General features: G+C 36.3%; 3 protein-coding genes across 4 annotated transcripts in view; 1 reads left to right on the forward strand and 2 right to left on the reverse strand.

Annotated features, from left to right (window-relative positions):
- Positions 1-6: 6 nt before the first annotated feature.
- On the reverse strand, positions 7-3,151 carry hdhd5 (haloacid dehalogenase like hydrolase domain containing 5). The gene is made up of 7 exons (XM_059535927.1): positions 2,871-3,151; positions 1,297-1,500; positions 1,099-1,211; positions 538-631; positions 398-431; positions 143-317; positions 7-73 (listed from the first exon to the last, which is right to left on the reverse strand). The coding sequence occupies exons 1-7, from the start codon at positions 2,985-2,987 to the stop codon at positions 7-9; spliced, it is 804 nt and encodes a 267-aa protein (XP_059391910.1). The 5' UTR covers positions 2,988-3,151.
- Positions 3,152-3,157: 6 nt separating this feature from the next.
- Positions 3,158-7,850, forward strand: ccdc77 (coiled-coil domain containing 77). Of its 2 annotated transcripts, none has more exons than XM_059536185.1 (12): positions 3,158-3,329; positions 3,857-3,901; positions 4,141-4,300; positions 4,389-4,531; positions 4,609-4,705; positions 4,786-4,867; positions 4,988-5,070; positions 5,428-5,576; positions 5,650-5,899; positions 6,739-6,864; positions 7,113-7,265; positions 7,512-7,850. In XM_059536185.1, exons 2-12 carry the CDS (start codon positions 3,873-3,875, stop codon positions 7,656-7,658), a joined length of 1,419 nt encoding a protein of 472 aa, XP_059392168.1. In that variant the 5' UTR covers positions 3,158-3,329; positions 3,857-3,872; the 3' UTR covers positions 7,659-7,850. The 2 variants fall into 2 exon arrangements, with proteins under 2 accessions (XP_059392168.1, XP_059392169.1); XM_059536186.1 differs by lacking the exon at positions 3,158-3,329 and adding an exon at positions 3,413-3,616.
- A 1,388-nt stretch (positions 7,851-9,238) lies between these two features.
- si:ch211-272n13.3 (ankyrin repeat domain-containing protein 26) overlaps positions 9,239-17,351 on the reverse strand; it is a 39,898-nt gene continuing 31,785 nt past the window's right edge. The window contains exons 39-44 of the mRNA XM_059536541.1: positions 16,529-16,670; positions 16,147-16,416; positions 15,083-15,306; positions 14,185-14,425; positions 10,992-11,037; positions 9,239-9,886 (exon numbers count right to left, since the gene is read on the reverse strand). Of these exons, the coding sequence (XP_059392524.1) occupies positions 9,732-9,886; positions 10,992-11,037; positions 14,185-14,425; positions 15,083-15,306; positions 16,147-16,416; positions 16,529-16,670 (1,078 nt within the window). The 3' untranslated portion in view covers positions 9,239-9,731. The remainder of the gene's footprint in view (positions 9,887-10,991; positions 11,038-14,184; positions 14,426-15,082; positions 15,307-16,146; positions 16,417-16,528; positions 16,671-17,351) is intronic.

Raw genomic sequence — 17,351 nt, forward strand, 5'->3', positions numbered from 1 at the left:
CGTATTTCAGCTCACAGCTGTTATCTTCTTATAGATGCTCTCCAGACACACGAGGAACATGCCGTGTCCAAATCTAATGACAAACAAACATCATTCCTTGCTAGACTTAACCAAAAAGCAAAAATATCTTCCTGACACTGACCGAGGGTTTTTGGCTTCGGCCATCCACAGCAGATCCATGTTGCAGGCCAGAACGGGGATATGTGGGTAATGCAATGATGTCACAGGGTTTCCTGGCCTCCCATTGGTCAAGAGCACATCAGTGATCAGTTGTAAGTTGGTCTCCCACCTGATAGGCTCGCCAAGCAGGACGACAGCTGTGAAGTGACGGCAATCACAGATAAGAATGGACACAGATTTCCAGAACAAAGAGTGAAAGCAGTGGAGTGAAACTGACCATCTATTGGAGGCAAATCCATAGATGGGCAAATCTGAGGAAGTACATTATATGGTCAGTGCTTAATGGTTAAGATTAGGAATCTGTTCAAATAGTGGGCTAATACTGACACATATTCAAATATCATTGTTTCTACTCACCATGTCTTTAGGTCTGCGATTGTGATCCACAACATCCAGGAGAGGATTCGCTTCCCTTAACATGTCAATGGTAACAACGTTCTTGAAACCTACACTGGAGGTTATTAAAAACAATAACAAACAGAAACTATATATATTATATTATAAAATATATGTCTAAAAAGTGTGTGTGTGTGTGTATATATATATATATATATATACTGCAATAATCTTTACTATTTAAATAATAAAATTGTTTATTACTATTGAAGTATTATAGTAATTACAGAAATTAATTATAATTTACAAATGTAATTTAATGACATTTTTACGAAATTATACTTAATAAAATATATTTTATATATATATACATACATATATATATATATATATTTGATACTATTAATTATAATTATAGTAATTATATAGAATTTAAATATACAAATAATTATGGTAATAATTATTACAATATTTAAATAATAATAAATAACTATAATTAAAATATAGATTTTATTTTTTAGAATTATAATTATTTATAACTTATATAATTAGATTCCTCAAAATTAAGGTAAAGACGCATACTTGTGCGCAACTTCCACGACGGGTCCCTGTCCGGACACCAGCACACACAGGTCATGGAACTGAGTGAAAACCCGCAGAGGACTGTGGGACAGCACCACCTGGTCTGGTGACACCTGTGTGGAGAAATGTAAACAAATCACATGTTATGTGTGGGAGGATGTGACTATTTGTGGTTTCACCTGTCGTCAGGTGTCTCACCTCAACCTCCAGAAGGTGAGACAGCTGCTCGGCCTTGGTCTCTCGCAGAGAGTTTCCCGCATTTGTCACAAACACCACAGGAACCCTGTACTTTCCATCGCCGTCCACCAGGTTCCTAAAACACTGTTTGGCTGCAGGGATGGGTGTCCGTCCACGTACCAGCACCCCGTCAATGTCAAACAGAAGCCCAAACAAACTGCACTCCTGTTCAAACACATCCTCATCCATATCAAATGCAAGTTTTTATTAGTTAGTTAGCACTTATTGTGACCCTGGAGCACAAAACCAGTCTTAAGTCGCTTGGGGTGGATTTATAGAATCATCATAGCCATCAATACACTGTATGGGTCAAAATTATAGATTTTTCTTTAATTCCAAAAATCATTAGAATATTAAGTAAAGATCATGTTCCATGAAGATGTTTTGTAATCTTCCTACCGTAAATATATAAAAACTTAATTTTTGATTAGTAATATGCATTGCTAAGAGCTTCATTTGGACAACAAATTTTCTCAATATTTCGATTTTTTGGCACACTCAGATTCCAGATTTTCAAATAGTTGTATCTCATCCAAATATCGTCCGATCCTAATGAACCATACATCAATGGAAATATTATATATTCAGCCTTTAGATGATGCATAAATCTCAATTTAAGAAAAACTCTTATGACTGGTTTTGTGCTCCAGGCTGTACACATCTGGTAACCTTGGTTTTCCTAGAGGTTAAATGTCTTGATCAAGATCACAATGGTGATAGTTTGAGCAGGGATTTGAACCTATGACCTTCAAGTTACAGATCAAATTAGGCCCAAACTAAACAATGATGCCACAACACCCTTTAATTACAAGGAGCTTTATTCCTGCCTTAAGACTGATTTCACATATCCTGCAAAAGGAAAGCGAAACCTTGAGAACGTCCGCTCACATTTGCTGTACTATTTAGGGGGAAACATCCCACAAATCCAGGTGAAAGTTCATGTAGATCAATTGCAAATGTTTCATTCTTTTGCCAAATTGCAAAGGCTGTGTGTCAAAACCATAGACTGCTTACCTGGACATCGTTTCTGACTGTCAGATGCTTTTAGACACTTTTTGTGCATTATTGCCACATTTGAGAATCAGATGTGCATTTTTGTTGCTTTTCATTAAAATGTAATTAAAAGTATATGTGTGTGTAATATATATTATTAAAATATTACATATAAAATTGTTTTTTTATATAGACATGTCTATATAGTACTGTATTTTTGCATATAAAAATGTCTGTAAATATCCATATATATTTATAACATTTTAATATAGAAAACTTGTTATTATATTATATAAATATCTATAGAAATGATTTTAATATATATTATAATTATAATTACACACAACTGTGCACATACGCATGATTATAATATAATATGTGCATTTTTGGACAGAAAATTCTGTCTAGATGGCTCAAAACAAAACAAGCCTAAGAGCACATGACACATCTCGTCTTGCTGTGGTTTGAGGTGTTTGTTGGCTCATTATTATTATTGAGGATTAAATTATGAACGATAATAATAATAATGAGCGTGTACTCACTGTGCTGCAGCGGCGCTGCGTCTGCGCAGAAACAGCTGCATTAGTAACTTTCCTGCTCAGTTTCACGCCTCTCCACCCGATTCTAAACATATTCAAGCTGAACAAAATCTCTGCCATGTATTTTCTTCGAAATAAATGAGGAAGAAAGACAGTGCTACTACTTTGGCCTGGGCACGACTCCTCCTGCGCGGCAAAGCATTAGCTCACATGCTATCAGCAGCTGCCAAACATGTTTTTCTAGCTCTGAAGGCTACATAGGGGATCCGTGTCCACGTGCAGTGTGTGTGTGTGTGTGTCAGCAGGAAACAGTGGAGAACTGACGCCAGGCTGCGTCGCTGTTGCGCAGACTCTGCGTCGCAGGGTACGCAGTCAGAACGCGCTCGATTAAACACCGACACTTCCGGTTTGTAACTGGCGTGTTTTAAAAGCGAGCGTCGAACACACACACGCCCGCAGAAGGTAACTATTCGTGATAAACACGAGGATATTATTATAAAAATGATTTAATAGTGTGAGCGTGTGGTAGCTGGTTAGTTAAATCATTAACTACCGTTATTTATGCTATTTTGGTTTTATTCGGCAACATTATCATTGCACATCCGACAGGGTGATGAACCCATAAAGTGACTGAAGTGATAATCTAAGCATTTGATTCTATCGTTAAACAGTATAAATAAACGCGTTGTTCGTTCAAATTTCCCACCGCGAAGCGTCACTGTTTCCATGACAACTGACTGAACACACCCGTATGTAGACAAAAGAGCTTCACTTTAGGTTGTTTTTATGAATATTAATATATTGCTGGTTGTCTTTAAAGTACCCTAATTTTAGATTAAAGTTTGATTGCCTACAGATTATCATATTAGAAAATGGATATGTGTAACAATGTAATTTTAAATAATTAATTTTTATTATTATTGTACTTTTTTCACGGTTTTTTTGAGTGCATCACATTAAAGTCCTTTTTTATACATATATAAATTTAGGCCATAAACTGTGAGGATGGATTCTCCTACAAAACAACGTAAAAGGTAAATATATGTACATAATACGATTGGGGATTATAACAAGGTTGGGGGTTCGATTCCCCGGGAACACATGATAGGTAAAAATTGATAATCTGAATGCACTGTAAGTCGTTTTGGATAAAAGAGTCTGCTAAATGCATGAATTAAATTTTTAAACTTAATAATAATAACATGTTCTAATATATAATTTCTGATAACATTATCTGAAATCCCAAATGCCCCTCTTTCTCTGTTTGGGTCAGTGGTGAGTCTCCGCTGCCCTCGGTCTCTGAGCGTCTGGCGTATCTGCGGCCGTCCCGTGAGCTGCTGGAGTTCTACAGGCAGAAGGTGGCACAGTTTGATGGAGAGCATGAGGACCTGCTGCAGATGCTGGAGAAGTACAGAAGCACCGCGGAGGAGCAGGTGATCTCCTGTCTCCTGGATGATGCTCCTGCTCTGGTGTATTCTCTGTTCCTGGTTGTGTTATTGTTATGTGTGTGTGTTTGTGCAGCACAAGTTGCAGTGGGAGGTGCGTCAGCGAGAGGAGGAGATCGCAGAGCTCCAGAACGCTCTCAGTGATATGCAGGTGTATCTGTTCCAGGAGCGAGAGCAGGCGCTGCGACTGTACGCCGAGAACGACCGCCTCAAAATCAGGTCCGAGGTCTCCTCATCACAGAGAGCTGAGCACAGACATGATATCTGACACAGAAGTGATTATTTTATCGTCACAGGGAGCTGGAGGACCGGAAAAAGATCCAGCATCTTCTAGTGCTGGTGGGTCCAGATCCAGGCGAGATCACGTATTTCCATCACGAACCGCCGCACAAGGTTCAAAACAACACGCATCAACCTTATTATAGCCATTTGTGAAGTATTATGCTTGATTTTTTTGTTTGTTTTGGTTGTAGGTCACAGTCCCTCAGAAGAAGGTCCAGCTGAGGTCACATGAGGAATCAAAGGTGCTGAAACCGAGGCCTGTATCTGTGAAAGGTCCGCCTTCAGCTTTATTTTGTTTCGTATTTGGTTACTAGTGACTAATTTGTATGGTTTTATGGTGCATTGATGCATTCATCATTGTTTGGGATGAGCATGTGGCGTTTCAAACTACAGGAAGCAAGAAATCGTCCAGAGAAGGAGAAGATGCCACAATTTCAGAGCAGTACAAGAGAGATAACCAGACGTTACTGCTGCAGGTGTGTGTGTGTGTGTGTGTGTGTCTCATGCTCAACAAGGTTGCATTCATTCATTAACTGCTTGTTTTCTTAAAAAACACTAGGTTTTCTAATCTTTTTGTATTCTATCTGTTTTCTTTTTATATATTATGTAATTAACAAAAGCAAAAAAGGCATCTAACACTAGTTTGCTCTATTCGTTTTTTTATTCTATCTACTAAATGACTAAATGTAAAAATATAAATATAGATGAACATCATGTGGAGGTATACATATAATATAATTTTATTTTTTGTGCATTTAATAAGCACTCGCTTATCTTTTTTTAGTTTTTTAATAGCTTGCTATGTGTTGAGATGCTGCTGTTGTATGAGTCAGGTGGAGGCGCTGCAGGCGCAGCTGGAGGAGCAGACGCGGCTGGCTAAAGAACAGGTGGAGGCGCTGCAGGAGGACAGACGCATTCATCGGGAGGAGAGACAGGTACAGCACCAGCGTGACCAGGACACAATCACGGCCCTCACCGACAAGTAAGTCCATCCCTCCTCCTGTCTCAACAAACCTCGAGCAGCAGGCCTGAGCTGGACTCTGTCTTGTGTGCAGACTGCAGCGCACGCAGAACCTGCTGTACGAGAGCACCAGGGACTTCCTGCAGCTGAAGTTTGAGGGTCGAGCTCACGAGAAGAGCTGGATGCTGGAGAAGGACCGTCTGCTGCGAGAGCTGGACTCCTGTCAGGAGCGGCTGCGAGAGGAGCACAGTTTCCCCGAGCAGCCTCCGCCTCTGTCTGCAGACGCCCCGCTCCTCTCACAGCCCCAACACGAGAGCAGCCACACGCACCGAGACGAGATCCGGGTCAGACAGCTCCCAGTTCCTGCTTCATTTAAGTAACTTAGGTTTCTGGAATGGCACAAATGCTTAGAAAAAGTTGAAAGCAGAACTTTTCAAAATTTTAATGCCAAAGACACCCAAATATGATGAGGATATTATTAAAAGTCAGCTATATATTTAAAACTCATTAATAATAAGTGAGAAAAGTAATGTGATGTTTTTAAAAGAAATAACTATTTGCCATTTACATTGTTAATGTACTAAAGCCTAAGATAAAACATAGTTATTTATATACCGTGTATATATATATATATATATATAAAATTATTTTTTTTATATATATTAAATAAATAATTTAAATAATTTAAAAATAAATCTAAATTGTTTGTTATTTTTAATTATAATTTCTCTGCTCTTAAAGTTTTTGTTAATATTTCACATTTTTTACTTTCATTTCAAAGTTTTAGTAATTTTGTTTTATTTTTATTAATTTGAGTTTTTTTTTTTTTTTTTTTACATATTAATAAACTTTAAGGAACTGTTTGCTTAACAGGAAAAAAACCCACTATAAATATCTATTTTTTTAATTGTTTTATTTCATATATAATATTTATACATTTTATATATGATGTTTATATATTTATATCATCTATTATATTAATATAATGTAAAGGTATGCATATTAATTGTACAAGTAAATTACATAATTTTTAAATGTGTAATATTTTTGTGCAGGATACGCATACTTTAGTTGAAAACTCTTTTATGGGGAGGAATCACATTCTCCTTCATCTTTTGAAACAAGATTTAATCCATGTCTCAAGTGGTTTTGTCTCTCTCTTTTTTTTTTTTTGTCCCAGCAGGCTTTGCGTGAGGAACTGAAACAGGCTCATAAACTGGCTGACATGTACCGAGAGCAGTGTGTGAACCTGGAGACGGACCTGTCCCAGATCAGAGAGGAGGGCGACGTGGGCCGAGAGATCTTCAAAGTACATAAACAAACTCCTTCACCAGAAGATTGATTAGCCACCCTCATGTATGCTTGTACTGTTAACTTCTGTGGCTCACTAAAAAGAGCAGCCTAAACATCATGCTAAAGCTCTCCTCTGTTTAAAAAAAAAAAAAAAAAAAAAGTACTTTTTTCGAAGCACATGAGGGTGAGATGCTTTTGACATGAAAATCTTTTATTGAAATGTGGAGGTTGCTTTAGTGTCAAACTAAGCTTTGGTGTTTTTAGGAGCGCTCTGATAAGATGGCCAGTCGTCTGCAGCTGATGACTAAACGTTATGAAGCTCTGGAGAAGAGACGTGCCATGGAGGTGGAGGGATTCAAGACCGACATCAAACTCCTCCGGCAGAAAGTCAAAGACGTGGAGAAATATCTCTTTAAAGTCAGTCATTTCTCTCATGTATTGCTGCTATTTTAGAATATATGTCTCCGACCTTAGCTTGAGGTTTTCAGATACACACAATCAGCTAAACTGTCTGATATCAGTGTTTGTGTGTGTGTGTATGTATATATATATATATATATATATATGAGACATTGGCAACTATTTGTTAGCCATTGATATTAGCATTAATTGATTAGCATTAACTTAATTAATAAACAGATTTTGATGGGTGTCTTTCACTAGCTGACACTCAACGTGGGCCCTGATCAAGACCTGGCGATTCTCCATGAGGTTCGACAGACCAACAGCCGCACGGTAAAGGTCCAGAGTGAGCTGAAGAACCTGAGGGCCAAAATCTACAAACTGGAGAACGAGCTGAGATTCTGCTGAAGACCCTTGAGGAGGTTAGAGAAGATGAACGCTAACAGCTCCGCCTCACAACTATGATCTTTAGTCCAGTATCCATCCTCTGAGACACATCACTGACCAAATGATTCAGAGGAAAGCTGGACATCATAGAGCTCAGTGTTTATTTGTGCTGTTGCATTTTGTATATTAGATAAATAAAGGCTGCTTTTTGTATTCATTATGAAAGTGATTCACCATTTTTGACTGGTCTGAGACCATCACAAACACAACAGTAAGGCCCATGTTCATTTTATAGCTTTTAAACATCTGAATCCTCTCGAAACAAAAACAATACTGAAAGAGACTGGACAGATTTCAGTTGAGAAAAACTAAAACATACAGATGAATCTGATAAAAATGATTAAAAACACGCAACTGTCATATTTCACCACAAAAAAAAACATTTTCTGCTCCAATTGTCATTATATATATATATATATATATATATATATATAAAACGTGTTTGCATAGTAGCGTCTGTTCTACTGAATTTCATTTGTATTTTAATTAATAAAAATGCCAGCAACAAGAATTTGGTTATAAAAACAGTTGTTTTATTGACATTTAGCAAATTAAGCGTAAGCATTTTTTGTACAATTTATAATAAAGCAAATTTAATGTTATATATATATATATATATATATATATATATATATATATATATATATACACACACACACTTTAATTACAGTAATGTGAATTTGGGGGGCGAAATGTGCTCAACTGTTAAGAACATATCATGCAAACAATATTTTTAACAACATTGTTAAATATAATTTATGCAACATCTAAAATATGACGTGGTGAGATTTAATCATACACACAAAAATACTGATCCTGAGCACAGCGAAGCGGTGAAACTGTCACATACTCTTGTCTAGTTTTGTCTCATTCAAGTATCGCATTCATTTCCAAAAAAATAACATCTCCAAATGAGTGTTTGGTTATTTGAAATTAAAATAAGTTGTGTATATATTGCACGATAACAGAATGTACCATTGTCATTACTTGGCAATAATATTAATGGTGCAAATGTAACACTTTTTTAATATGCCTCAACTACAAAAACAGTCAAAGTATATACATAGTCAACTAAAACCCCACATATGATAGAAACAAAACACTGAAACACTAGATGCAACACTGAAAGCTGCACTTCACATGTACCTTCAAACCTCAGTGACGCTCGTATGGCTTAGACAACAACAGAAGGACATAAACACACAGTTCACTTGCTCCTGAGGCACAAAAGTGCATTGTCACACTCGATTAAAGATCACAAACTGATTGTAGTATTGAAACTTTGGCCCTTTTGGTGGTCTGGACTAATACACAAGTCCAGACAGGCAGCATCGCTTCAGTCTCTACAGAGTTTTTTTCACTCATTTTGACCAAAATAAAAATAAAAAATGGCGACGTTGGTTCCTGACCAGCAGGAATCAGTCTGGTGCCCAGGATTTTATAAGTAAGAATATATTCTTCTTCGTTAATGAGCCCTAACTCTAAAGAACATGTTCAGATAGACTTAGAATAGTTCATCCAAAATGAAAATTTGCTTAAAATATACTCAATTTTAAAACATCAAAGCTGTATTTAACATTGCATCACTTGCTCACTAATGGATTCTCTGCAGTGAATGGGTGCCGTCAGAACGAGAGTCCCAACAACTGATAAAAACATATAATCCAGAAGATGTTAACTGATGGACTGGAGTGGTGTGGATTATTGTAATGTTTTTATCAGCTGTTTGGACTCTCATTCTGACGGCACCCATTCACTGCAGAGGATCCATTAGTGAGCAAGTGATGTAATGCTACATTTCTCCAAATATGTTCCCATGAAGAAATAAACTCATTTTTAGTTGGCCAGCAAATTTTTTTATTTTTGGGTGAACTATTTCTTCAGTGTCCATAAGGAGGCACCATAACTGCTTTAGCTTTAGTAAACAAACTAGTTTTCTCAGTCTCTAGGTTTTTTGGGTGGTTGAGTGTGTCTGTGGGTCAGTGATGAGGCGCTGGAGTTGATTGTGCTCACAGTGTGTGGACTGACCGCGGGTCAGATCATGTAGTTCTTCTTCAGCACCTCCAGGTACTGCTGAGTTGCTCTGCTCACGGGTTCCGGCGGCTCCAGACTCACGTTCACATCCTGAGAGCCAGAGGCCGATCCTACAGGAGACATGCGGGCAGTTCCTCCTTCCAGCTCTCCTGTCCCTGAGAGAATGACATTAGAAAGTCACTTTTGAGGCCATTCACATTAATACAGAATTCATTTTCGCTTCAACTTGAGTGGAAATCCAAGCAGTCATAATGTAATTCTAACTTAAAGGGATAGTTCACCCAAAAATCTAAATTATGTCATTAATAACTTACCCTCATGTCGTTCCAAACCAGTAAGACCTCCATTTATCTTGGGAACACAGTTTATATGTATAGTAATATGTTTATATGTAAGATATTTTAGATTTAGTCTGAGAGCTCTCAGTCCCTCCATTGAAGCTGTGTGTACGGTATACTGTCCATTTCCAGAAAGGTAAGAAAAACATCATCAAAGTAGTCCATGTGACATCAGAGGGTCAGTTAGAATATTTTGAAGCATTGAAAATAAATTTTGGTCCAAAAATAGCAAAAACTACGACTTTATTCAGCATTGTCTTCTCTTCCGTGTCTGTTGTGAGAGAGAGTTCAAAAACAAACCAGTTTAGTGATATCCGGTTCACGAACGAATCATTCGATGTAACGGGATCTTTTTGAACCAGTTCACCAAATCAAACTGAATCGTTTTAAATGGTTTGCATCTCCAATACGCATCAATCCACAAATGAGTTAAGCTGTTAACTTTTTTAATGTGGCTGACACTCCCTCTGAGTTCAAACAAACCAATATCCCGGAGTAATTCATTTACTCAAACTTTCAATGGAGGGACTAAGAGCTCTCGGACTAAACCTAAAATATCTTAAACTGTGTTCCGAAGATACACGGAGGTCTCACGGGTTTGGAACGACATGAGGGTGAGTTATTAATGACATAATTTTGATTATTGGGTGAACTATCCCTTTAAGGATCATATTAACCCTGTAAAGTCTGACATTTTAAAGTATAGTCTGAAAAATTTAATTGAACAGTTTATTAAACCTTCAGACAAAAAAACCTTTTATATGCATTTTGTTTGTATTTTATGGCGTGATATAGGAGAATATGAAGTTTAAATTCTGATATAAATGAAATACATTAATTATTATAGCTTGTAACCTAAATGAATGTGATCCCCATAACAGTAAAAATGACATGTGAACATTGTGTTGTAATAATGTCTGACCATAGTCCAGCTCCTTCGCTATGTGCTTCTCCAGCTCTGTCTGCATCTGCAGCAGGAACAGACACACCAGATGACACATATGATCTCACCAAACACACATGTCCTAAAACTAGCACTTAGACTGCTCTTCTTTAAAGTTGTCATAGCATTCATACAATAAAAATGTAGAACCATGAGTATGCAGATGCACCATGGTTTTGACACATCTGATTGGTCAAAATCCAAATGCTAGTAAAAGCATCCATTACCATTTTAAAATGTTGGGTTTTAAGGCAGCATTAATTTGATTCAAAATACAGTAAAACAGAGAAACGGAAAACATTATTACAATTTAAAATTGCTGTTTTCTATTTGAATGCATTTTTCAATGTAATTTATTCATGTGATCAAAGCTGAATTTTCAGCATCATTACTCCAGTATTTAATGTCACATGACCTGTTTATTTATTTATTTTTTTCCTGAACAAACATGGCCATAATGCAACCCTGGCTCAGGGTTTCTGCAGGGTTTAATCAGTCAAATTTAAGACTTTTTAAGACCTTTTTATGACTATTAGGATTTGAATTTATGACCTACACGAATTACGATAAATAACTTCAGTCATTAAAATTCCTTTCAAAAGTCTTTTTTTATTATCGACTTTCATTGAAAGTAACAAGTTTTATTATTTAAAGAGTTATTCTATTATTTCTTAAGATTAAGAAACTGAAGCCTTCGCCGCCTTTTTCTTGCGTATCAAGAACACAGGAACACTTAACAATTGTAACATTGTAAATTAACAATTATTTTATGGCATTACTTTCCATAATAACAAGTGTTCACAGTATTCAACACCCACAGGCAGGGCCGTAGCTGGGGTCAGCGGGGACCCGGTGAAGGTTGTACCAGTGGGCCCTGTTTGAAATTGTTTAATTTGTATGTTCGTTCATTTTTATTTATTTTTGCTATTTACACAATGTTTAAGTTTTTTTCAAGTTTGAAGGTGTCCAGGTACAGAAACCGAATAATTAAATGTAAAATAGCACTGGATAGTCTTCAATGTAAAAATAAATTTTTAATCAAAAATTGTTCCCAATTTTATATATAGATAGATAAAACATTTATATCTTTCTGACTAATAGTTCACTGTATGAAGATTCTTTGGGTATAATATGTCACAGTTTGCTTATACTCACTTACATAAATGTATTAGTGTCCTGTACCTACTAGTAAAATATGTATATCAAAAATTATATCTTGAGTCTGGATAATTTTTGGTTTGACTGTGCATAAATTCTTGTTAAAACTACAAAGTAATGCAGTCAAGAGCAGCGAGTGATTTTCTTTCATTTTCTTGGATTAACATTACAGCAGCTAGTAGCTAAATTAGGCGCGGTCACTTTAAGAGACGATATCTTTTCCCTCAACTGTTTACTTTCACTTAAGAAATAACTGGAGAAAAAAAAGAGTTTTTCGAGCATAATTTCCGAGGTGGATATTTTGACATATTTTGTATGTATTTGTCGGCACAAGAGCAAAAAGAATCAAATTCGGTGTACAAGCGTTTTGAGACGCCTTTCTCTGTGTGAGCCCTGAACACCTGAACACCGTGGTACTGAATTGGGCTCTTACACATCCTTTTCTGTTTGTTAAAACTGCGATTAGTATTTGTTTGTTCATGTGCAGGAGGGACTGTCCGTGATACGCGGCTCTCTCTCCGCACCGAACACAGCGCGCGAGTAACCAGCTACTTCAGTTCAGCTTTTCCGCGTCTTGTGTTTGGATGACTGATACCGATTGTTAGCGACGGGCTTGAGCCAGCTACTAAACGCACCGTCTTCGAGCCATAGATCGTTAAAGGTACATTTTCCCATTGTGATAGCCAGGATGATTTCAATTAATCTATGCAGTGACTCGGTATGATACAGTATATGATCGGAGTTTGCGCGGGTTTCTGTGAAAGTCCTTCTGACCAGAAGTCTGTATGCTGCCGCATGGACCTTGTAGTTCTGGAACGCTGTGATACCAGTGTGATACCCAGATTCCTCATACAGAACTACAACAGGCGATAAAAATGAATGCCATTGCCGCTGCGAGCGCATTTTGATGGAAAAACAAATTAATGGACTAGCATATCAATTTAAGACGTGGCTAAATGTTTTTTATGACCTTGTATGGAAAATCCGGACGTTTTTATGACTTTTTATGGCCTTAAAGACTTATTGTTAAATTTATGACTTTTATGGCCCTGCGGAAACCCTGTTCGCTAGTAATAGAATTAAATTTTATGATTTCATTAATATAGTATCAAATTAAGACTAAATCATTTACCCATTAATTTAAGTATGAAAAATGACCTCAAAAAGGATCAAATAAAGGGGTTCAAAATTTGACCAACATAGCTACAGACCTGAGAATAGCAAAACATGTTAAATCACATATTTGTTCATAAATCATAGATCTTGTTTAAATATAAAAATTCATAAAAAATTAAATATACACATAATAGATTATCATGTTACTTCTGTAGGATATTTACTACGATTTTCTGTATAATTTAAATAGCTAAATAACCTACTCCATTTGTCAAAATGTGCAGTAAACAACCAGAAAACGCTGCACTCAGTACTGTATCCCAATCCCACAATGCACTGCGCTTGACTTTACCTTCCTTTTCCAGTGGGATGAATGAACTCTCTGATCCAACTCCCAAAGTTAACATTTGTACACAAAATAATTAAAATGTAAAATGATTTATTACCTATGAAACTTCATTAAAACAAACAAAAAAAACATAATAAACTATTACAATTAAATTTACAGCATCTGTAATCGTGTGTGTGTGTGTTGTGAAAGTCAGAGATCTGCATACTTCAGCTACACACCTGCTCAGGTATCAGGCTGCAGAGAGGACAGGTGAGAAACAGACTTTTGAGCTAGAAGCTGAAGATATCAGAGACAGAAGAGTCCAGAGCGCAGCCACAGGAGAAACAGACCAGCAGGTTATTTACTACGTTTATGCAGGGAGAGATAGTGGAAGGAGAAAATATATCATCGTTTGTTAGTTTTAGAATCACCACCTGCCATGGGATTTGTTTGGGGTGGCTCTTCTAAAGCTAACAGTGAGTATTAGCTCATGGTTAGAGTTGAGTGTTGAGCCAGTGGGGTGTAGGATTTGGAAACAGTTCAAAGACTGCATGCGGCATCGCTCACCTTTGCCAGGTAGGCCTCTACACGGCTGCTCTGGGATTCCCCTAATGTACCCAGCAGAGGCGTCCCGAGGCCCAGACTCCTGTTCAGAGAGGCTCCGTATGCCCCCATGGAGCCCAGAGACGCCACATCCAGAGCGGGGCCTCCGAAACCACCGTTCACTATACTGCTGGTGAGCAGAGACTTACTGCGCTGCCTCTCGCTCAGGAGCTTAGTGTTGGCCTCCGCTAACCGCTCGCCCGACCTGCACAAAATTAACAAAAATACATTTTGGCACATTATTGACAAAAAAACTTTACGAAAAAGAAATCGCAGCCTATTTTTTAATTGAAAGTATTTGCAAGTGCTAATAAAAATAACAATAAAAATAATTTAGGATAATTATTTATTTTAAGAATTTATTCACGCTTGTTTTCTTATTTATTTTTTTTAAATTGAACTTTTCTGTTTACTATTTTTTATTTGATTAATTTATTTATACTTATTATTTTTAGCTCCGTTTTGTAAATTGATCATTTTCTGCACATCTCTTTGAAAAAATATTTCTTTATATCTGACCATTTTCATTTTATTTGTTTTTAGTTTAGTTTTTTTTTCAGGGGGGGTTATCATGATTTTCTGCATCTTCCTCAGTATGTACTGAAATAATTTATTTGTATTTATTATTTTTAGTTTTACTTGCTAACTTTACAATACTTTTCTGATTATCTTTATATATTTTGAAATAATATTTATTATTTTATATATATATATATATATATTTTTTTTTTATAATTTTTTTTGCACCTGATTTTGCCATTGAATTAATCCCCATTAAACTCTATTTTTTGTGGCTAATCTGAAATCTGAAACAGTGACTGAGCTGTGATTTCTAAATAGAATTGTGAGGGCTGCCTCTCACCTCTCTAGTTTGGCGGCCAGACTCTTGCGGAGCCGGAGCTCTTGGCTGTACAGCTGTTTGTAGCGCTCCAGCTCTGTGCGGCTGGAGTCTCTCTGCTGCTGAAGGCTGTGTAAGCGGCTGAGCTCCTCCTCCAGATCCCTGATGCGCTGCTCCTGCTGACAGCGCTGACTGGCCTCATTAACAGCCTTCATCTGCTCCAGAGCTTCCTGAGACGCCGCCTGCGTCTGATCAAGGAAACACACCAGACTTCATAATAGACGTAGAATTAGAATTCTCTCATATTTTAGAATATATCAAATCCTAAATAAACAAAATACTTAAAATTATCTTTATAATATAATACATTTCGTTTTTAACTAAAAATAATAAATACATAAAATAAAATGCAGTCTGTGTCAAACATAAAATCTCATAATGAAGAAAATGATTATATTATCTTTATTAGAATTATTTTATAAAGTAATATTTTATATTTAAATAAAATATATAATATTATAAAATATTACTACATTTTATTTTTGAACTTGTAATATAATAAAAATAATAGATGAAATAAAATGCTGTCAGCGTGAAACATAAAATCTCATAATGAAGAAAACTATTATATCAACGTTATAAGCAGAATTATTAGAATTATTCTATTAAGTAATATTTTAGATTTTAATAAAAGATATAATATTATAAAATAAAATAACTAAATATAATACTTCATAAAACCATGTCTAAAAAGATACAGTCTTCTAATAACTCAAATAAGATAATAATAATAAAACAAATAAGATGCTGTCTGCATGTGAAGAGTGAAAAGTACATAAATAATAAGCAAAAGTATTATAATAACTTTTTTTAAATAATATTTTATACTTAAAATGTAAAATAAAATGAAACGAGTTAGGGAACATCATTTTTGCATAATGTGACTGAAACCGGCAAGGAACGATTTTTTTATTCTCTTGCTTTTTCACTTTTATTTGGATTTGCAGACAAATATGTAACAACAATAAGCAGAATGTTAAAGTGAGCTCATGATGGTGAATGCTGAGTCTCTGACTGGTGTTGAGCACCTGCAGGAAGAGGTTAACTTCCTCTAGTTTGTGTCGGATCTGCTGTCGGGCTCTTTCCTCCATCTCTCGGCGGTACTGCTCGGCCTGGCTCTGGTCCATCACACCGGCCTCCAGCTGTCTGCGCAGACTGGACATCTCGTCCTCCAGCTGCTCGTGGCTTCGGCTCAGGCTCTTCACAGACGACAGCTTCTCCTTCAGCTGTCTGTTCACCTCCTCCAGCCGCGAGCAGCACGAAGCCTCCCGCTCGTACTGAGACTGCAGCTCATCCACCTGCACCAGAGCCAAATTAAGAGACTATATCAAGTTTGTCTGATTTTACCTGATCTTAAAAATGACCAAAAATGTTGCAGAGGTCTGTAAATGCCTAAAGCGGAGACTGTACCCGAGTCTTCAATCTGCTGACGGCGCTCTCTGTCTCCAGCCGGTGGCTCATGTCTGCTCTGAAGCTGCCCAGAGGAGAGTCCAGCTGTCCACCGCCCTGCTCACGCAGCTGCTTCTTAGCGGCTTTCAACAGTGTCTTCAACCTGACACACACAGAAGGAGACTGAAATTAGAGACATTCTGTATCACTGCTGTTATTGTTAACTAAAACTAAACCTTTTTTTCCAGATATGAAACCATGATCCACACTCACTAAAAATAGTCGTCTTTCTTCCTGCTGGTAATGAATGTAAAATAAAATGTTAAATGAAGACTATTTTTGTTAGTGCGGGTCACCGTTTCTTATATAATTAAATAAATCAATCCACCAACATAAAGTATTAAGTGACAAAAGTGCATGGTCATTTTGTTTTTGTTTTTGTTGTTATAAACTGAAATAAATCAGAAATAAAATAAAATATTATTTTTTTGATGCAAAATGTAAATGAAGGATTAGAAATGTTGGTTTAGCAGCTAAATTAAGTTCTAAAATGACTAAAACGAACATTTGAAAAAGGAGATTAAAGCTAAATAGAAATCCATTTTTTCCCTTAATGTAAAATAAAAATTAAAACTAAAAAAGAAAAACAAAAACTTATTATTAATCAGTATTATACAGTAATATATACAAGATATTAATAAATATTGCAATCAAATATATAAATATAATAAATAATATTATAATAGAGTACTTTTTTTTATAAAGAACACTGTGCTGCTTGCATTTGATGTGTATTAAACAATAAGATATAGGAACTTATGTCCTGTGTGTGTGTAATAAATGA

The sequence above is a fragment of the Carassius carassius genome, chromosome 43 (genome assembly GCF_963082965.1).
Source record: "Carassius carassius chromosome 43, fCarCar2.1, whole genome shotgun sequence".
Taxonomy (NCBI): Eukaryota; Metazoa; Chordata; class Actinopteri; order Cypriniformes; family Cyprinidae; genus Carassius; species Carassius carassius.

Bases quoted from the DNA above. Each gene is read 5' to 3' on its own strand.
- hdhd5 (XM_059535927.1), bottom strand. From the start codon at position 2,987: ATGGCAGAGATTTTGTTCAGCTTGAATATGTTTAGAATCGGGTGGAGA. The intron at 318-397 runs GTCAGTTTCACT...GTCACTTCACAG, and splicing joins GGATTTGCCTCCAATAGATG to CTGTCGTCCTGCTTGGCGAG. The intron at 74-142 runs GTCAGTGTCAGG...GTTTGTCATTAG, and splicing joins GCCGAAGCCAAAAACCCTCG to ATTTGGACACGGCATGTTCC.
- ccdc77 (XM_059536185.1), top strand. From the start codon at position 3,873: ATGGATTCTCCTACAAAACAACGTAAAAG. The intron at 4,868-4,987 runs GTCCGCCTTCAG...TTCAAACTACAG, and splicing joins GAGGCCTGTATCTGTGAAAG to GAAGCAAGAAATCGTCCAGA. The intron at 7,266-7,511 runs GTCAGTCATTTC...GTCTTTCACTAG, and splicing joins TGGAGAAATATCTCTTTAAA to CTGACACTCAACGTGGGCCC.